The sequence below is a fragment of the Elephantulus edwardii genome, unplaced genomic scaffold (assembly GCF_000299155.1).
Source record: "Elephantulus edwardii isolate Elephantulus edwardi_28Jun2011 unplaced genomic scaffold, EleEdw1.0 scaffold00045, whole genome shotgun sequence".
Taxonomy (NCBI): Eukaryota; Metazoa; Chordata; class Mammalia; order Macroscelidea; family Macroscelididae; genus Elephantulus; species Elephantulus edwardii.
In genome coordinates, this window is record NW_006399795.1 from 13,321,483 (window position 1) to 13,343,373 (window position 21,891).

General features: G+C 45.8%; 1 protein-coding gene across 1 annotated transcript in view; it reads left to right on the plus strand.

Moving 5' to 3' along the window:
- The window catches only part of CEP104 (centrosomal protein 104kDa), a 52,778-nt gene that overhangs the window by 23,988 nt on the left and 6,899 nt on the right, over nt 1–21,891 (plus strand). The window contains exons 7-15 of the mRNA XM_006885805.1: nt 866–1,021; nt 1,996–2,217; nt 3,750–3,944; nt 4,605–4,772; nt 5,646–5,819; nt 8,989–9,165; nt 13,812–14,018; nt 15,066–15,173; nt 21,677–21,719. Of these exons, the coding sequence (XP_006885867.1) occupies nt 866–1,021; nt 1,996–2,217; nt 3,750–3,944; nt 4,605–4,772; nt 5,646–5,819; nt 8,989–9,165; nt 13,812–14,018; nt 15,066–15,173; nt 21,677–21,719 (1,450 nt within the window). The remainder of the gene's footprint in view (nt 1–865; nt 1,022–1,995; nt 2,218–3,749; nt 3,945–4,604; nt 4,773–5,645; nt 5,820–8,988; nt 9,166–13,811; nt 14,019–15,065; nt 15,174–21,676; nt 21,720–21,891) is intronic.

The following is a 21,891-nucleotide window of genomic DNA, read 5'->3' on the forward strand; positions in this document are numbered from 1 at the left end:
AGAAGAGATTGAGGTTGTTAACTATTACAGCTTGCTCAGCTCCACAATCAACACTTAACACCAGCAGTGAGGAAATCAAAAGACAACTGCATTGGGAAAACCTGCTGTCAGGGATCTCTCCAGAGTGCTGAAAAGCAAAGATGTCAGTCTAGAGACTAAGGTGTGCCTAATCCAGGCCATGGCAATTACTTGTTATGCTTCAGAGAGTTGGACAATAGCTAAGGATAAGAGAAGAACAGTCTATGCCTTCCAATTGTGGTGCTGGAGAAAAGCTTTGAAAATACTATGGACTGCCAAGAGAGCAAATAGGTCTGTCTTGGAGAGGGTGAAACCCAAGTTTCTCCTTGGAGGCTAGTATTTTTTTTTTTTAGTCAGATTTTTTTTTTATTAATGATTTTTTTAATGCAACATATGTATTTTTTTACAGCATATTCTTTCCATATAATTTTTTCCCCATTCATTCATTGTTGCTAGTGCATGTTCAAAGATCTAAGCAAATGAACACCTGAATTCAAACTTAAATAAAAGCACGTTCAGAGTTCTTCAGGATTACAGGCAGATGTCTTCAGGAGCTTCATAGCTTCACTGTTCTTGCTGGGGGAAATGGTAGAAAAACCTAAGAAGTGTTTTTAAAATGATGATGAATTCATGGGTTTACCAGAAACCGGAAGTGAACAAGCAGCAGTCCCTCTGCCTTGAGTGTTGTCTTTTTCTTCTATTCCTTTCCTAGGCCTATTTCTTCTCCTCAGAGAAGATCTTAGATGGTTTTTGCCACTGTCACTTATGTGTTACATTAACCTTTGACTTTGCCTGTGGTGTGAGTTGATCAGTATTTGGAACAGCAAGCAGTCGTCTTGTCCTTTAGGTCGGTGAGCGTCTCGGGAGGTACGAGGTGGAGAAACGTTGTGCTGTGGAGAAGGAAGACTATGACCTCGCCAAGGAGAAGAAGCAGCAAATGGAGCAGTATCGAGCAAAGGTCTACCAGCAGCTGGAACTTCACAACCTGATGGATGCAGAGCTGGTAGGTGGAGGGAGAGGAAACAGGGACAGAATTCCAGCATCCGTGAGAGTCCATGTGGTCATCACGTGTGGTCATCCGGGGGGGGGGGGCGCATGTGCCTGGTGAATCCATGGGAGAGTTTATCACACAGATATGGCAGTTACGGTAGAGGACATCAACTGTCAGGGAGACTGCCAGGACATGTTCTCTTAGGAGAGCTCCCGGGAGAGGAGACCAGGAATGACCCAGGGTCAGAACGACCCCAGCTCAACCACAGTGCCAGTAAGGTAGCCCCTGCCCCTTCACCCCTCAGAGTGTGTCAGTAGAACCCTTCCTACAGGCTCAAATTGCATCTCCCCAGTTACAGATGAGGAAGCAGAGGCTGTGGGACACACAGAATGTGAGGACAGAGAGGGCCACCCTGGCTGACAGACACCTCACACCCCAAAGTTCTCCACTGTAGCTGGTGGTCTAGGCAGAGCTGCCATAGCCTCTCAGTGCCACTTCCCCCACGTGTTTAAAATGAGGGTCAGATGGGTGAGCAGTAAGTGAGCTCATCTGTCTGAAGCATGGAGCTCCATGCCCAGGACACAGTAGTGCTAGATAAATTTGACTTGCTGCAGTTACACTAGAGAGCTTATTCTGTGGGCCGTGACTGTCAGTTTCAGGGGTGAACGGTCTTGGGGTCAGCCCAGGGTCTCCTGTCTTCCCGTTTCGCTTCTTGACCAGCACAGGGGGCTGTGAGTCATGCCTCTGCTGCTCCACTAGGCATCCACGTTAGAGCTGGCCGTCAACTCTTATAATCTGTAACATGGATATGAGCGGCAACTGAAGGGACTGTGCTGTGACTCCCAAGGGCCTCCGTAGTGTCCATTCAAACACTCCTGAAGGCTGGCTTCTGTTGTGAAATGTTTGTGTGGAGGACTCTTCCAGCATCACCTTTCTAGACTGGGTGGGTGAATCTGTCATTGGACCTGTGTCCCTTGTTCTTCCAGATGCGAAGACCCCTCGACTTGCCCCTGCAGCCCCTGGTTCACCCCAGCAGTCCTCGTCGTCAGAGCTCAAAGGCCCTGCTGCCCCAGAAGGAGGAGCACCTGACAGAAAAGCCAGCCTCAGAGCCTGTCCTGCAGGACCAGTCCTCACAGTCTCACGGCATTCCTCCGCACGCTGCCGTGGACCCACTGCAGCCAGCCTCAGAGTCTCATCCAAAGACCACCGTAGGTCCCATAGCTCAGATCTGCGTTCAGTTTAGCCACTAAACCCTTCTGCTGGGCCGGCATTGGCCAAGTCCTACTCAGGTGCCAGGCATCCATCTATGATCAAAACAGTCAAAACTCCTCATAGAACACCATTGTAGGAAAGGGACAGTGAACATCAAGCAGGACAAGGACACTTGCCTCGTGTAAGACCCCCATCAACAGTGCCTGGTGTGAATTAGGATCTCGATAGATGGTTAATAAAGTGGTAAATGTGCAGACTAAGGGAGTGTTGTCTAGAATTCTGGTGGGCCCACCACAAAAAGTGTGCATGAACATTCTGTACCTTTGGCTACTGTTTTTAACCAGGCACCTAATGATGAAAAGGTTTAAAATCACGCTCCATGCTTGCTTTCAGAAACAAACTATGAATATAACAGAGAAGGGAGCTCTGGTAGCCTAGTGGCAAGAGGCAGCATGGCAATTCCAAAGGCACGTGGTTCAAATCCACCAGATGCTCCACTGGAGAAGGAGGGGTAGTCTCCTCCTGTACCAGTCGGATCTGATTCGACAGTCCACAACTAGGGAAAAAGAAAACAAAGAATATAACAGAGAACTTGTTACGAGGAAAAAAAATGCTTACTTTAGTACTCTGTCCCAGTTGAACTAAAGTTGCTAATGGTATACTATAAACTGTAGCTGATTTATTAGGTCTGTAATGAGCTTAGACCTGATGAAAAGGATCCAGAATGACGTTAGGGAACTCTGGTGGCCTAGTAGTAAGAAGCTGTACTGCAATCCCAAAGGCACAAGGTTCCAGTCCACCAGCTTCAGGAGAGTGGTGGGCAGTCTCCTCCTGTGTGTTTTACTGCCTCTGAAAACCTGCTGGAGGCTCAGCTATGATTCGGTTCCAGTTTTTTAGTACCACCACATAATGAGTTTAGAGTTTAGAAAGGACTAGAAACTTCATACTAGTTTTTTTAAGTTGTACGTGGTGTTTGAGTAACTTACTATAATCTGTCCCTACTACTATTCTCAGACCTGGTGAGGAGAGAACAGTGATCCTGAGAATGAACGTCACCGGGTGCCTTTGGGGTGGGGGGTGTTCTACCCTGGGCACTGGTCTGCCTGGCATGACCCTGGCAATGACATCATAGGGTACGGCGGGGGGTCCACGCTGGGTGGTGGTCTGCAGGGCTTGACCTGGGAAAATGACGTCACGGGATGGGGGTCCACCCTGGGCCCTGGTCTGCCGGGCTTGACCCTGGCAATGACGTCACAGGGTGCAGTTGGGGGGTCCATGCTGGGCGCTGGTCTGCAAGCCTTGACCCTGGCAATGACATCACAAGGGTCAAGGGGGGACATGGGAGGGGTGGTCCACGTTGGGCACTGGTCTGCAGGGCTTCACCCTGAGAATGACATCACAGGGTGTGGTGGAGGGTCCACGCTGGGCACTGGTCTACAGGCCTTGACCCTGAGAATGACATCACAGGGTGTGGTGGAGGGTCCACGCTGGGTGCTAGTCTGTAAGGCTTGCTGTGGTTCTCTTACAGGTGGAGACATTGCCCTACGATGAACGGCCCCTCCCAGCCATCCGCCGGCAGCAGGGGGACGCACTCACAGAGTATGAAGTGAGCAATGCTGATGGCATCGAGACGCATAAAGGTGTTTTGTGGGAGCCAGAGCCCTTAACCGAGAAAGCCCTGAGAGAAGCCAGCTCCACCATCGACGTGCTCGGGGAGACGCTGGTAAAACAACCCCACATGTACACACATAACCTAGGTTCATACACATACACACACGCATGCAAATATTCATGCATACATATACACATGTGTCCACGCATATGTGAATATGAGAGGGACAGACAGAAGGAAGATAAAGTACCTTAAGTTGTCTTTATAATAAAAATGCTGATTTTGCTCTGCGCCTTATTGCATTGAAGTCTTTTCATTAAATACAAATTAAATGAGAGAGCTAAATGTTGAGGTTTTGCACATTAGTGTTCATTTAAAACTAGATGATCTTTTTGGTATTCATGGAACTAGTATTAAAAAGCAGTTCCCTTCAATAAAAAAAAGCTATGCCAGATTACAGCAGCATACCAGTGGTCCTTGCATGAAGGAACCCTCTGGATTTTCCTGTTGGTCCCCAGCTTGAAAATATTTCTCTTGTTAGGACTCCTAATGCTGTAATTGCATACTTTAACATAATCTTAAAATAGCAAAGTATTTTCCTTCTGAATACACATATTTATTCTGCAGAGGTCTTATTAGAAAAGGTTCTTAGGATTTAAAAACAGGGAGAGAGAGCCTTCAAATGTATAATATGATTGGGTGAGAGGACGATTATATGATGTAATGAAATTCTGAGTCCTTCAATAAAACAAGATTCTTGTTTTATCTTAGGTGGCTGGGGCCTATTCCAAGACATGGTCATACCGAGAAGATGCATTGCTTGCACTGTATAAAAAGCTGATGGAGATGCCCATTGGGACACCGAAGGACGATTTAAAGAACATGCTAAGAGCTTCCATCTTTCTCATCAGAAGGGCCATGAAAGACATTGTGACCTCGGTAAACGCCCTCCCGCACCTGTGTGTGAGGTGCTGTAGACACGTCTTAGATGTGACTCACTGATAGTCGCCGGCTCTGGCATGTTAGAATAACTACAAACTAGGGTTCTGTGCGTTTGATGCTGTCAGGTTACTTCTGACTCACAGCAACCCTCGCACAACAGGATGGAGTGCCTGCCCAGCCCCGGCCTGCTCATGGTCACAGCTGTGTTTGAGCCCCTTGGGGCAGCCGCTGTGTCATTCCATCTCTTTCCGTGCCTCTCTCTTTCTCGCTGACCCTCTACCACGCACAATGTTCTTTACCAGGGACTGGTCCCTCTCGTAACATGTTCAAAGCTTGTGAGACGCAGTCCCACTGTCCTTGCTTCTAAAGAGCACTCATGCTGTACTTCCTCCAGGCCCGGTTGGTTCTTTTAACCGTCTTCAATATATTCGCTACTCTTCACAAGCAGCACAAGTCAAAGGCATCCGTTCCTCTTTACTCCCGAGTCAACTTTCACATGCATCTGAAATCACTGAAAATATTGGCTTGGGAGAGGTTCACCTTAGTCCTCAAAGTGACGTCTTTGCTCTCTTAACACTATAACAAGGTCCTCTGTAGATTTTGCCCAATGCAAGAAGGTGCCTGTAGTTCAGCCTAAACCAAGGATCTGTGAAATCTGTCGCTACATCAGTCATTCACTCTTGGCTTTAGCAGCATCAGAAAAATGGTGCAGCTGTACCCTGTCAAAGGGTGGAAAATTTACAACACCAAGAAAAATGAGGGGGTCCTCAAGAGTTCTGACGTTCACAGGCTTCACTGTGATAATAAATTCCGTATTTTGGTGGAATCCGGTCACAGCCACTTGTCTGTTTTCTCCCCTGTTATGTGCAGGTCTTTCAGGCCTCTTTGAAACTGTTGAAGATGGTGATTACCCAGTATATCCCTAAGCATAAACTGAGTAAAGTAGAGACAACCCACTGTGTGGAGAGAACCATCCCCACCCTGCTCACCAGGACCGGGGACTCCTCCGCCCGCCTGCGCATCATCGCCTCCAGCTTCATCCAGGTAGGGTCGCAGGCTGCAGGCTGAGCCAGGGAGAGAGCCGGGGGCTTGCAGGTGCCTGACGGGCTTACTCCCCGCGGGGTGGGGGCTGTGCACAGCAGCGGCAGCAGAACTCCTCCTAGTCATTCACCATCAGGCTTTGCTTAACGCTCTGAAAGACAGATTTTCTCTTAGACGTGCACTGTGACGAAAATGTTTAGTGTTTCTAGAATTTCGCTTCTTTTTAAAGAAATACAAATATCTGGAAAATGAAGTCTGAATGGAAGTTTGAGAGGATAGAAGTAATAAATAGATAACTAAATCGAAGTCTTTTCACCCTCTCGACAAAAATACTTCCATAGGCTTGGGATTGTGAGTGATGTTGAAGTGGAAGGAAATATATTGCAAATTTTGGCAAACAGTTACTAGGTGATGAGAAATTATTTTCCATTTTAAATTAACTGAGAAATTGACTTCTTATAGGAGTTCTTAAGTTAAGGGGCCATCTTTGGGCCATAAATCCCCTGCAGTTTTAGATGAAAGTTTGTGGATGTGCACATCTTTCTTAGGGAAAAACATCTATCTAGTTTTTTTCAAAGAAATAAGAGCAAATATTAAAAAGCTCCAAATATAAAGAAACACTTATCTAGTTTCATTTAATAAGCTTAAAGTCAGTCTTCAGGTAAAATATATAAGGAAAAATAAGTAATAATGTGATTGGAAGCAGCATCCACTTCCTAAATAACATGCCTCTGAAAACTATGAACTTTGAGACAAATGATGATAGTTATAGAAAGGCTCCAGGTCTTTTGTTCATAGGGTCACTATGAGTCATGCTCGACTCGAAGGCAATCAACAACAATGGTCCTACACATTAATATGCCTTCTTGTTGTTACGACTCATAGCGACCCTGTACACAAAGCTCTAAACCCTGCCCTATCCTGAGCCAATCTCACTGTCTCTGACACACCTGCCCCCATTACCATAGTTACTGTGTCAGTCCATCTTATCTGGTGTCATCTTCTCCTGGGCTGACCCTCTACTCTTCCAAGGACTGGTCCCCCCTAGCAACATGCCCAAAGTATGTGAGATGGCATTTCAAAGTCCTTGCCACAAAGGAGCAATCTGGTTTCACCTTCTCCAAGACTTGTTTGCTATCTGGGTAGTCCGTGGTATATGGACTTAGGGGGTTAAAGAGTTACAGACTCTTTTGGAAGAGAAAATGAGAAAAGCAATGTTAAGAAATTCCCATGCAATAATGAATGAATGGAAATCCAGAATCTCTGTAAATATTCATTAAAATTAATAAAATGTAATAAAAATTAAAAAAAAAGAAATTCCCATAGGATGATTACTTAATCAGAAATTATTCTTTTTTTAAACATTTAATCTGTAATCTCAGTTTATTTTTGCTTTTAGATGAGGTTCTTTTTCAGCCTTTATGGAATTAAATCCTTACATGGACTTTGGTGGAGGTCGTAGAGCAGCACCTGCAGGTCTAAACCTGGATGCTGGACGTGGGGGAGTGTTCTGTCCTTCGGGGCTCCATGAGAACAGTTCCTCACCACCGTGCTGGGAATGACACAGCTCCCAGCAGTGCAGTTTCACATAGAGCCTGGGTAGCACCTGTGTGTCAGAGACCCTAGCTTCAGCAATGTCCCTGATGGCGGCCACCTTCATCAGATCTCACACTACAGTCTTCTAAATTGCCTTCTCTTTGGGCACGCAGCAGGTGTGGTTTGTGCAGCAATTAGGCTGCACATGGGTATGGCCCGTTATGACATGACCATTGCTTCTCCTTTGTCATCTTTAAATCAAAGACGTGAGAGAGCTCAGTCTGGAATTCTTGTTTATTTGGTGGGATATGGCAGATTTCAAGAAAAAGAAAATCCTTTCTTGACAAACTAAAAGCTAACTGTGTTATCACTGAATAGTATAATCTCTATAATCTGTAGATTATACTGAATAGTATATAATGATGGGTTTGAAATGGATTTTTACTATAGTCACAAACTCAAGAAAGCTTAGTTTTGAACAGTGTTTTCAAAAGCCAAATACTATGAAATAGCTGGTTTTGTACAGAGAAATCTTTTGTTTCTTCTTCCCTGCCCTCTTTGGGGAGGTAAGAGTGATATTATCTCTCAAAAGGAACCATCAAAAACAAGGTAATTATTGCCTCATATAATTGTTTTTAAATCATACTAATTTCTGAGTAGCTTGATAATGCTAAAATGTCCTCTCTGTTTGAACCAAGAACATTATATTGAAGCATTTAAATTACTTTTTTCTACACCAGCAAACAGTTAACATCAACCCACTTCTGTAGCATCTCCTTGTCATTTCAGAAATTTACTTTTAATACTTTAGAATGCCGTTCATTGCTCTTTTCTTTTGTACAGTGAAGCTCTTTGTAGGCACGCATGCAAAGTCCGTCACGCTGGGGAAACTAGCATCTCTTTTAGAGGCTGTGACCTGCCCAAATGCAGGCCAGCTCACTGCCATCACATCAGTTCTGCCTCACAACCACCCTCCCTTGGGTCTCAGAGGCTGTAAATCTTTACAGGAGGACTTTATGAAGCCAGTTTATTTCTTGTCTCTTCTAAGTAAGTGCTTCAGTTTAAGGAGCCCTGCTGGCATCGTGTGCAGTGTGGCAGGAATGGACTCTCCAGTGCGCTTGGTCAGGGGATTATGCTTCAACATGTCATCTTCTGTTTTTCTGTATCTGGCAAATAAAACGATAACTATCTCGGCCAGGTCAGTGTTGTTGGAGTGGGCACCGCGCTGACTGGAGGACTGTGCTCCGTTGTGCCCCCAGTTGATGCCTCTCCACACTCGGTACCAACGTGCCAGCCTCATCGCCACAGCTTAGCAGCCTTCAAGTTCAGAAAAGCCTTCACTGGAAAGTGGGAATACAAAGAACTGAAAGCTTAACTTTCCTGTGACGTTTTCTGTACAGTTTAATGAATCTGCAGATGCGTCTTGTTTCATTTTTCTTTTGCGCAGGTTTTGGGTTTAAATTGGCTGTTGTGTTTTAAATAGAATGTGAGGTGCTGGATGGATGCGTTGGTTGCCGTTTAGCACTGTGAATTTCTATTTTTCCTTCTGAACTTACTGTGAGGACCACACTAAATTGTAATCATCTGCCTCCAGCATCTTCCTGTACAAATTAACAAATTACATTGACTTTTATAGGAAATGGCCTTATTTAAGGAAGTGAAGTCACTCCAAATCATCCCAACTTACTTGGTGCAGCCGTTAAAAGCAAACTCCTCAACCCACCTGGCGATGAGTCAGCTCGACCTGCTGGCTCGGCTGCTGAAGGACCTGGGCACAGAGGGCTCGGGCTTCACCTTGGATAACGTCATGAAGGTGAGCACGTGCCCTGTGGTTCACGCTGCGACCCGGTCCTGAGCGGGGCCTGGAGTGTGTGGTCAGAGCGTGAACGGATAAGTGGGCTCGGGAAAATAATCAGCGCTCACTTTTAAGAACTGGTTGTGGTTGTGCCTCAGTGCACCTTCCTGCTATTTAATCCCATTAGTTGAAATATTACATACAGATTGTGGTGGTAAGAAAGCTCCAAAGAACATGCCTTTGTCTGAAGAGATAACTGTTACACAATATAGAATGTCAGGTCTATGTAAATATGTGTATTTTTTTGTGATTTGGAACAACTTGGTGAAACCATGTAAGTTACAGAGAAGACCTTTTCTGCCAGTCAAACACCCCTCCTCCTCAATGTCAGGAGTGTTGGAAAGGACCGATCAGAATGTTTAGCGCCTTGTGGCCAGCCCTCTAGATGAAGGCTCTCCTGTACTGTGTTCCCAGCCCACGCATGTGTGAAGACCTGGTATCCGTCTGTTAAAAGGGAGAGGGAAGCGGTTGTGTGGGTTCCGATGTCGTCTCTCATCTCTTGTGGATTCCATCCGTGTATCCATAGATTCCCAGAAGTATGGATTTGGAGCAGACAGTGACACTCAGGGTCACATAGGGCATTCTTTTATTCATCTACTTTATAACTACACTTGTAACTTATACGCATTTGAGTAAGCAGTAAGCTTTTAAATAAAGCCTTCCTGAAAACTCACACACAGCTTCCACAACCCCACAGGCTTCTGGTGTTCTCAGCACTCTATCTCATGTTTCAGGCTCCTTTCCTGATTCTTCATCTTCCTGACCTTGAATGTGAAGTGCCCAGCCTGTGCTCCCTTCTTTTCTATATGCATATACCCCCCAGCAACCTCACCTCTATTTATTTAAGACTATTACCCATTACCAGCCTGCACCACTACCTCACACTTCCACCTCATCTCCATTTGCCAGCTCAGCTATGTGGCTATTTGTCCACATCTCCCCTTGACTGTCCCTTTTAACCTTTCATGCGTTCCCATGTATCTGTTAACGGTAGCTCCATTCTTTGATTCGCTCAGGCCACAAACCTTAGTCTCATCTCTGATTCCTCTCTGTGTCAGCAAGTTCTGTGGCCTTAAAATCCACTCGGTGCCCTTGAAATCCAGGGTCTGACCATGTTTCCACTCTCCAGGTACCACCCCCAGTTCCTCAGCTTGCACCCCACAGTCTTTTCCAGACAAGGCAGTCAGGGGGCTCCAGTTAAACAGAAGCTAGATCACGTCAGACCCCCGCTCAGCCCTGCCAGTGCTGCCACCTCACTCAGAGGAACAATCTTTCTAATTGAAAACTGACAGTTCTTTCCTCAGCTCCTCTCTTGTTGGTAAAACTTGCCAAAATCACCCAGAACACACCAATAGCCAGATTGTCTTCATCCGTGTCTCCCAGTGCTGCCAGCTCCCAACACCCATGGTCCGTCTCTCCCCGAGTCCTAACAGGCAGCTGTTTTCGCCTGTGTAGTATGAGTCAGCGTCTTTTCGGCCTCTGAGGTTTCCTTGTTCCTCACCGTATAACCCCTAAGCTGGCTAACAGACTTAAAGTCGAGTTACAGTAGCCCCACACTTCCAGAGTCCACTCTAAGCATTCATCATTACAGGCTAGGCAGTGCCACACTAGCAATCTAAAATGCCAGTGACTTACCCCAGGAGGATGCTCTCGTGTCACCACGAGTGCAGTATGCAGGAATGGCGGGGCCTCTGCTAGAGGCTTCATACCAGAAGGAAACTGTGTCCCTGATGCCTCTAGCTTTCACCTTTGACCTCTGAGGTCGGTGAATAAAAGAAAGTGACTAGTGGGAGTGGGAGTGCTGAGCCCCTTCCTCTCCTATATTCATCGGCCATGATGGCCCCTAGCTGACTGCAGGGGCCTGGCAAGTGCAGTGCAGCTGTGCGCCGAGGAAGGGAGCAAACTGGCCTGGCGAGTACGCAGTCATGCTGTGTCTCTGTGCTTGCTGGGAGTTAACCCAGAAAGGATGGACAGGAAGAAAGAGAAGCTGATTAAAAATCAGGAGTCGTGCTCGCTTCGGCAGCACATATACTAAAATTGGAACGATACAGAGAAGATTAGCATGGCCCCTGCACAAGGATGACACGCAAATTCGTGAAGCGTTCCATATTTTCAACCCTGAAATGAACCAGTCTGTAACAAAGGCTAACTCCTAACTCCTTTCACCTACAAATTTAGTCTTTGGATACAAAGCTAAGTGGATAGTCCTTACCGAGGGGCTGTAAAAAAAAAAAGGCAGGGAGAAGAAGAGAAAAAAAAATCAAGAGTCGGGGGCAGCGAGTGGTAGGGGAGTGTGAGCAAAGTCCTCAGTACGTTGCAGGGGTGAGGATCAGAGGGAGCATTGGCTCAACTGGAGCAGAGAGAGTGGTCCTCGACTGGAGCATTGGCTCGACTGGAGCAGAGAGAGTGGTCCTCCAAACAGGAACAAGGCAGCTGGAGGTTGAGGGGAGAGAAAGGGAAGGCATGGGCATGAGCAGCAGTGGGGGCAGGCGTGAGGAGCAGGACATCTTCCTGAAGTTCAGGCCCAGGCACCTGTGGCAGGTCAGTTTGCTGTGCAGTGCTGGCGACGGGGACACTGTGGCTGTAAGTCTACAGGGAGACCAGTCACATGACTATAAAGTCTCTAATCACTCAGCATTCCCTGAGAAGGAGGAGGGGCCTGGGATTTGTAGGGTCTACAGGAATACCTGAACATCCCACGGACGGCCAAGAGAACGAACACATATGTCTTGGAGAGGGTGCAGCCGGAGTGCCCTTTGGAGGCAAGAATGTTGAGGCTTTGCCTCACGTACTTTGGGCATGTTGCTAAGAAGCACTACTCCTTAAGAGAGGGTCATGATGCTGGGAAGGGTGGAAGGTCAGCAAAGGAGGGGAAGACCCTCAACCAGGTGGATTGACAGTGACTGCTGCAATGGGCTCTAGTGTGTCAGGAAGTGTGAGGATGGTGCAGGATAGAGCAGGGTTCAGATCTTTTGTTTATAGGGTCGCTATGAGTTGTATTCAACAGCATCTAACAACACAACAGGAATACCACGAAGGCTGTAAACATGGACCACGCAGTCGGCCTGGCCACAGATGGAGACTTGAGGAGGTGGAGCTGATGGCAGGAAGTACGGGTGCATGGTCAGTAGTGAGGATGAAGACAGGTGCTGGGCCTGAATGGAGGGTCCTCTTGAACTGGAGAATCATCAGAAGGGACAGTAGGACAAGAGCAGATGAGCTGAAAAGCTGGGCTATGGGAGAGTGAGGGCCTTGAAGTCGGTCTTTGCAGAGGTGTGGCTGGAAGTGGCAGGATCGGGGTGAAACCTGTAAATGTGGCCGAGGCATGATGAGGTTGTTGGACATGAGGAAGCCAGGACCTGTGGCCAGACGCCCAAGCACCATCATGGAGACATTGAGTCACGGAGACTAAGAAAGATGGGATAAATTATGTATACTGCATTGAAACAGATGAGGGAGAAAACTGTTTAAAAGGGATATGTGATTAGGTATTATCGTCATGACAGGAGTCCAGAACGAAGGCTGCACAGTGGAGTGGACCTGCGGGGAGGGATTGTAAAATAATGAAAGAATTTTTCTTTTACTTTTCAAAGTGAAGAGTGAACTAGGGGGGAGGGATGGGCAGGGAGAAAAGTGCAACAATGAATGAATAGAAATCCAAAGTCTGTAAATTTTCATTAAAATTGATAATAATTTAAAAAAGGGGGGGGAAGAGTAGGAGAGGACAGCAGACTAGGAGAGGCACAGGGAGCTTGCACTGTGGTTACAATGTCTGATTTTACAGCCATGAAATACACATGACAAGCACTGCAAAGCCATAGCAGTAGTTAAACCTAGATGTCTAGGATATAAGAGTTTAATAGGAAATTTACAGAATACAAAACATATAACCTAAAATTACTTGTTAAAACATTATGTGGGAACTCTTGTTGACTGAGTTTTTCCATGATTGGCCTCTTTTGTGTTGGTCTCCTCCTTAAACCAGAGCTCAGGAAAGTCCACTATTAGCACCATGGTCTATACAGGAGAGCTTCATTCTTCACTACCCTATCTTTTGAAACCGTGTCCCTATGAATTTTTCAGAATGTATATGTATAGAGAGAAGTTTGGTGCCCCAACTATGTCTTTGGGGGCTTTCAATCCCCAATTTTGAACCTTGTCTCAGCTGCTCCTTTCAGACCTTGTCTGTCAGTCACTGTTACCAAATCTGTAATAAAAGCCAAAAACAAAAAACCAAAATATTATATGGGGATACTTACCTGGCAGGGGAGATACCATGATCACAAAGGTGGTTTTTCCAGGGCGAGGCTTATCCATTGCAGATGTGCTGATCTTGTGATTTCCCCAAATACAGGAAATGCGACTGCAAAAAAATTATGTTGGGGAAAAGCAAAACTCAGATTACATAACTATATAAACTTCATGATTTAATTAGGTCTAAGATAAACTGTAGAAAAAGTTCTGTTTGTGATAATATATGGACTTCTGTGTTTCTTTATCAGATTTTCATAGTTTATATCAATTCCTTCTATACTGGTGAAGAAATACACTTCATTATTTCAGAAATCAGTAACACCAAGAACCCCTCCTGGCTTTATTTCTAGTTCTCAGTGAGCGCCCTGGAGCATCGAGTGTACGAGGTGCGAGAGACTGCGGTCAGGATCATCTTGGACATGTACAGACAGCACCGGGCTTTTGTTCTTGAGTACCTTCCCCCAGACGACAGCAGCACGCGCAAGAACCTTCTCTATAAAACCATCTTCGAAGGGTTTGCTAAAATAGATGGCAAGCCTACAGAAGCTGAAATTAGGGTGAGTTACCTTTCGTGAAATTATGATCTGATTGTGTCGTTTCAAAAGTATTTTGTGTGTATTTCTAGGAGCTGAGACTGGCCCTGTCTCTTTTTGCCTGTGAGACCCTGTGTTTCCCATGTGTGAAGAGTAAGGATGGCCAGGAGGACATTGCCATCATACCTATCAAAATTTCCTTTATCCCTGGTTGTACCAATTTTTGTTGTGTACCCATAGCAGATTCTCCAGTGGGTTTTGAGAGGCAGTATATAGTGGTAATGGAGGAGATTGCCCGTCCTTCTCCTGCAGAGCAGCTGGGGAATTCGAAATCACATGCCTTCAGGATTGCAGCGCAGCTTCTTACCCCTAGGCCACCAGCAAGCCCATTCCTTAGTCCTACAGAATCTTACCAAGTCTACCCATTGCCACTGAGTCGATTCCAACTCCTGGCGACCCTGTTGGACAGGGTAGAGTTTCCCTGCAGGATTTCTGCAGTCATGAATCTACAGGAACAGACTTCCTCATGTTCTCTCAAGGAGTGGTTAGTGGGTTCAGACCACCAACCTTTCAGTTAGCAGCCCAGAGTTCCAGTTATTAAATATAATCCTCAGCCCTTGAGTCAAGTTTAACTCATGATGTCCTCCATTAAGCTTCTGCAGCTGTAAACCTTTGCTGGAGGAGAATGCCCATCCATCTTCCTCAGAGTAGCTGAGGGATTTGAACTGCCAGCCTTTCAGTTAGCAGACTGATATGTACCTCACTAAGCCAAAACAGCTCCTTAATATTAGCTTGATATATTGTTGTTGAATACTGTTGAGTCAGAACCAACTCATAGCTGACCCTCCACCTAGTTTTCAGAAGCAGTAAATCTCGTGGGAGGAAATTGCCCATCCTTCTCCCGCTGAGGAGCCAGTGGATTCAAACCTTGTGCCTTCAGGATTGGAGCGCAGCTTCTTACCACTAGGCTACCAGAGCTCCCATAATTTACACATTATGATTTGTCTTCCAGTATAATTTGTCAACATGTAATTTGTAAAAAGCAAGTCAGAAGGATCATTTTCTTAACAGGCACAAAAAAAGGCAGCCACAGAAGAAGCAGAAAGACAGAAGAAAGAAGAAATTAAAGCCCTCCAAGGACAGTTGGCAGCACTCAAAGAGGCTCAGGCGGAAGTCCAGGTTGGAGAGGTTAACGCATTGCTGTTCGTGCGCTTTGGGTTGCGATCACATGACCAGTTACTGCATTGTATGGCTGCATCTCTGGTTTACTTTCCATGGGATTATAAAGACATGGGTGTCTTTAGTTTTTTAATTAATTTTAAATTGTTGTTGTTGTTGTTATGTGCTGTTGAGTCACCTACAAATCATAGCGACCCTGTGTACAACTGCCCTAAACCCTCCTCTATGCTGAGCCAACCTTGTTACCTCTGACACACCTACCCTCATTACCCCAGTCACTGAATCAATCCATCTCATCAAGGCTCTTGGTTGAGATAAAATAAACTACTCCGTTAGATGGTTAGAACGTCTGTCAGATGGTCAGGCACATTTCATTGATAGGGATTGCAGTGAGCTGCTTTATATGTTTAGGGAGAAGACTATTTGAGGCTTAGAAGGTGATGAAAAGAGCAGGATTGAAGGACAGAGTTCTTATCTCCTCCCTAGCTCTGTAATCTGTAAAAAAAGCCTGCAGAGGTTAAGGAGAAAAATTAAGTTGAATGAAGGTCTGAGCTCAATAAATTAAATATAGGATCATTTCATGTGAATATTTTCCTTTTAGACCCTTACTAGGGGTTCCCTGATGGCACAGTTTATAGGAAGTCTCACTGCTAGCTCAGAGGCGGCACCTCTCCAGCCATTCAAATCCACCAGTGACTTTGAGGCCAAAAAATGGGCGGTCTCCTCTCATGCAACTTAAAGCCTCAGAAAACCTGCTGGAGGGTCAGCTTTTCAGGTCATTCCACCTCTACAGCAATGAGTTAGCCCATAGTCTTAAGACTATGGAAGTTACCAGTTATAGTACAAGCAGAGAGTTTGCATGAGTTTAAACAGGTTCTTTTTAAACTGCTGGCTTCTGCAGTTTAAATTAGTTTCCCAACACTTCATCATAACAAGATGAAGACCCTTAAATTGAAAGATTTGTTTTTAAAATAAAATAGGAAAAGAATTTATGATGATGTTCCTCTGGCAGAAGAATCACAGTAACATTGCACCTGAATGCTTGAACCTCGGCATAGTAAAGGAAGAGGAAGTTGATGGGGAATGTGGGGGAAAGATTGGTGGGTCATATGGTGGGGAATAATCCCTGTGTGATTAAGGTGTAATTTATTGGCCACTTTCCCATATATTCTCGCATCAATTCTCTGAAGTAGGCTGGGCATGTGTAACTTTTATTCTTAATATTATACAAATTTAGGAAACCTCAGTGACTTAGTGACTAAAACCAGGCTCAGCCTTAGCCGGGACACTGCATCCCAGCTCTCTTCAGTTTAAAGGAGCTTCACTGAGCCTTCAGCAGCCTGGTCTCAGCACTACGACTTCCCTAAAACACACCTTAGATACCTCCCTGCAGCTCCCTGGATACCTGCACCAACTCCCAGGCTGGCTGTTACTGCTTATCAAGGGTCCAAGGAGTGTCAGGCACTATCTGGGCTCTAGAAGTACAGAGAGGCTGAGAGAGTCCCTGGACTCGAGGAGCTGGTGCTCCAGAAGAGACAGTCAGTCAGCCAGTCAAGGCAGAAGACATGGGCCACAGGGAGATGGGACTCGAAAAGGGATAGAACCTGCCACAGTGTGGCCAGAAGGGCCAGGCCTGCAGCTCAGCTCAGGTGTGGCCAGGAGGGCGGAGCCTGCAGCTCAGCTCAGGTGTGGCCAGGAGGGCGGGGCCTGCAGCTCAGCTCAGGTGTGGCCAGGAGGGCCAGGCCTGCAGTTTCAGTGTGATTGGTGCTTACTCACCTGAGAATTGCAGAGCCCTTTCAAGTTGTTGGATTGCTCCAGAGTTCTAGAAAAAGTGTTTTTAAAACTTGATTTTCTAAGTGGGTCATTACACATAGGTAAGGTAAACTGTTACCTTTTGTCTCCCTGCAAACAACATGAACACGCCCTTACAGCATAGGGCAGGGTTCCCATCTATTGTCCAGAGAGTCTCTGTGAGTCATGGTCCACTTGAGGGCAACTAACCACAACCCTGCAAAAGCTATGAGCCCTTTCATCCATTATCCACAAAGATTTTTTTCCAATCCCAAGAATCCCATCCTCTCACCAGCTCTGGTGGCTCAGTGGTAAAGAGTTATGCTGCCTGCCAAAAGGCATGTGGTTCAAATCCACCAGCTGCTCCTCAGGAGAAATAATGGGCAATCTCCTAAGTAACTTACTGCCTCTGAAAACTCTCTGGAGGGTCAACTCTGAGTGGGTTCCAACATGAACGTACATAACAGCAACCGATTCCTGTCATGTTAGATTAGCTTTCTTTATAAGTATATAAATCCTGAAAGGTCTTCCAATTTTAAAATTGTAGGAATTTCCTATTTGTTGGTTTATTTCTAGAAAAATTGCTATAATCATGTAAAATTTATTTCTCTAAAACTTGGAGGACAGGGGATGCTGGGAAGGGGTCAAGCCTTGGCCCCAGATGGCTACCAGCCTGCAGTGAATGTAGTGAGAGTGGAATCTCCTGATGTGACAGCCCCACTGTGAGGGGTGAGCAGAGAAGGGCGGAGTGAGGAAGAGGGAAGGGGTGTGTAGCCCTCTGGAGGGCTACTTCCACAGGGGGGAAGAAGTGCCAGAATGGAACAAGCGCACCCCCACCTTTCCTTACACCCTCTGTAGAAGCTCAGGCGTTCTAGCCATTGCTGCCTCTTCCTCCTCCTCCATTTCCCCCTCCTCACACCCAAGGACAGTCATTCCACATTAATGTTGAACACCTGCAGCCCAAGGACTAGAGCATGCAAGCCCTCACTCATGAAGCCCCCGGGTTGGGTCGGTGGGTCAGCACGCGGAGAATCGTATGTGATGTGTTCTGCAGCACAGTCCTGCAGCCACCTTCACCAGGGGCAGTCTTTGTTTCGCTTACATGTTAAGAGTTCTAGACCTAGATCGAATTTTTCTATTCCTGGAAATCCTCCCTTTCCAAATACAGTTTTCATTTTAAAGGCAAGAGAAATAGTTTTGCTTGGAAGTAGCTTTTCTAGACAAGAGCTTGGCACTGAGGAAGCAAGGCTCTCTGTGCTCATTCAGCCCGAGTGTGGGATTTGTGGACACTGCAGAATGTTGGCAGCTCTGACCAGGCCACCTTGCCACTTAAAGCAAGCACGGCCCCACCACCCCCAGCAGATCATGGCTCCCCAGCTTCTCCTGAAGAAAGCTGTGAGGCACCGGGCACTGCCACTCTCTCTCCCTGGTGGACCGTGTAGAGCAAATGGCCCTCACGCTGCCAAAAGTAGTTTGAACAAAGTGAAAGAGCTGCTAAGAGCAAACAAAAGTTTGACCAGGAAGAACGGGCACATCTTTGAGAAGAGCGAACCACACAGAGAGGAAGACATTTACCAGGCTTGTACAGTACATAGCTGATTTGATTCAGAGAGAAAACGGGATGCATCTCCCATGCTGGGCATGCTGCCCAGCTCTGTGTGGAGGAGCTGAGTTGCCATCCTGAAGGCTCTAGGTTCAAATCCACCAGCTGCTCCACATGAGAATGATGAGGCCATTTCCTTCCATGCAGTTTACTGCCTCTGAAAACCCTCTGGGGGGTTGGCTGTGGGTTGGATCCAACTCAGTGGCAAATAACAAGAGGATTGTTAAATCATACTATAGAATCTTTGCAATCATAAAAATTAAAAAAAAAAGATCCACACCAGGACACTTGAATGATGTTACGCCAGAGTCGCAATGACTTTAATAAAAATTGAAAGCAAATACTCATTTTAACAAAGATAATTTCATATCTGATAAAAATGGATTCTGATTTCCAAGAATTATGTAACTTTCACTCAGTGTCTTTTTTTTTTCAACAATTCAGTCAATTACTTATTTTATGGTTTAAATAAAGTTAATGATTATTTATTCAAATAATAAATACTGGAGAAAAGTTAAAAAGATGAGCCATGGACTGGAAAAACGTCTTTCTTAGTCGACCCACATTGCACTGTATAATAGCTACTTCAGATAAAACAGGAACTGTTACGTAGCGAAGCTCAAACATAAATGATGTGTAAAGTCTTGATTCAGATAATTGAATTTCAGAATTTACCAAGTAGATCAAAACTTTGCTACTTACACCCTAAATGTGATAAGAATGACTTAATGAAGGCTCTACTGGAGTGAGGACTGTCTAATGTCTTTCATTTTCTACATACCCACACACAGGTGTCGTAGAGATACCAGCTAACCCTTCTTGGAAAATGTCTTCTCCCCTCAATCACTGCATCCACATTTGCAGGTCCTGTTTGTTCAGTTGACTCATGTAAAACCCATACTTGGAACATGAAGCAATCATCAAAACGGCAAGGAAATGCTGCAGCGTTCAAAATCAGGAAAGGCGTGCTCAGGGAATGCATCCTGTCTCCATGTCTTTTCAGTCTGTCTGCAGAAGAGATCATTCGAGAGGCTGGACTTTATGAGAAGGAATGCAGCATCAGGATCGGAAGAAGACTCCTCAACAATCTACATTGCGCAGATGACACAACCTTGCTTGCTGAAAATGAGCAGAACCTAAAGTGTTTGCTGCAGAAAGTCAAAGATGGTAGTCTTCAATTGAATTGAAGTTTAACATCAAGATAACAAAGATTCTCACCATTGGGACAATTGGCAGCACCATGATGGATGGAGAAGAGATTGAGATTGTTAACAATCACAGCTTTCTCAGCTCCACAGTCAACACTCTTGGCACCAGTAGTCAGGAAGTCAAAAGACGAATTGCATTAGGTAAATCTGCTGTCAAAGACCTCTCCAGAGTACTGAGAAGTAACGATGTAAGTCTGTAGACTAAGGTGCGTCTAATCCAGGCCATGGTCCTTGCTATTACTTGCTGTGCATCAGAGAGCTGGACAGTGATTAAGGATAACAGAAGAAGAACTGAGGCCTTTGAGTGTGGTGCTGGAGAAGAGTCTTGAACATACCATGGACCACCAAGAAAACAAATAGGTCTGTCTTACAGAAGATGAAACCAGGTTTCTCCTGAGAGGCTAGGATTTTGTCTTTAAAAAAAAATAATATTATTTTCTTTTGTGTGTATCGTCAAATTGTATCTGACTCTTACAAGAGGAGATTAACCCTCCTTCTCCAGCAGAGCATCTGGTGAATTTGAACTGTGTACCTCTGGGATTGCAGTGCAGCTTCTTGCCACTAGGCCACCAGAGTTCCTTGGAGGATAGGATTTTGAGCTCCATCTCACATACTTTGGGCACGTGGCCAGAAGGGACCAGTTCTTGGAGAAGGACATGGTGCTCAGAAGGGTAGAAGGATAGCTCAGGAGAGAAAGACCGTGGATGAAATGGATTGATACAGTAACTGGGGCAATGGGGATAGGTGTGTTCAGGACAGGGCAGGCTTCAGAGCTGTTGTCCATAGGTGGCTATGAGTCACAGGCGACTCGATGGCACATAACAACAGCATTCATTATTTATTTTACAATTTCCCTCATGCATCCATTGAGTATTTGTGAATGCATGGTTTTTCCCTTCAAATTTCTTTTCATTATAAAGAATATTTTTCATTCCTACTATTTAATTGTGGCTACGTCCAGATTCCAGGACAGAGAACAGACTGGGAGGCGAGCTGGAGAGCCACCCAGAGCAATAGTAGGCAGAGCCATGGCCAAGGCCAGCCCACCAGCACAGCGTGCCCAGGGGCTCTCAGACCCCACAGCAGCACAACCCTTGAGCCAACATGGGAAACCAAGGAGCCAGTAAGGAGTCTCATCTGTCAGATCCATGCAATTGGTTTAGTCCACAGGTCCCTACATAGTACAAACGAGAACCCATCAATATCATGGAAGAAAAGCATGGCAATCCGCTTTTGTTAAGATTCCAGATGAGGTAACCCTATGGAGCACAGCCGTCTCGGTGACACGTGGGGTCACTGTGACTCGAAGCCCAGTCACCAGCAGCAGGGTAGTTTTCTTTCAGTGAAGCCCAGTGACCAGCTGTCATTAGCACACCTGAACTGAAGTACGAAACAGAAGAAATAATAGTAAACCGTCACCTTCCAGTCAGTTCTGACTTACAACAACCCTCAGCTGGGTTTCTGAGGCTGTAAATCTTTACAGGAGATTGTGCATCTTTCTGCTTCTAAGGCCTACTGAGCTTTAACAGTAGACCATCCGGCTCAGTTCATTCCTGTCCATTCATGGCAGGTTACCAGAGGCTGCATGAGAGGAGACTGCCTGTCTTTCCCACGCATGATAGCTAGTGGATTCAAACCACCTGCCTTTGGTTTGGCAGCACAGCTCATCACCCACTAGGCTGTTTTCAGTTAACAGCCCAATACCGTGCTACTAAGGCTCCTTTAAGGGGCAGGAAACAGACCAACTGAGAAAACACAATAGAAGCACATTATTGGCCACTTCACTGTCTGTTGCTGGATTCCAGTGACATGAACGTCTTAACTCCTTACTCATTCACGCACTCAGCGCCTCTTCCTGAGCACTTACTGCCTGTCCCTAACCTGCCCCTTTTGTGTTTTAGGAAAAAGAAAGTGACAGTGACTCCACGAAGCCCAGGGATGAGGGTAAGTGGCAGCCATCAGGGCGCCCCACAGAGCCCACCTCTGTTCTGCCAGCAAATGCTCACTGAGTATTTCCGAGATGTCAAAGCCCAATGCAAATACCACCCTGGTTAACTTATATTTTAAGTATGTTCTCAATCACACTGGTTACTGAAAATTTCAAAATAAATGCTAT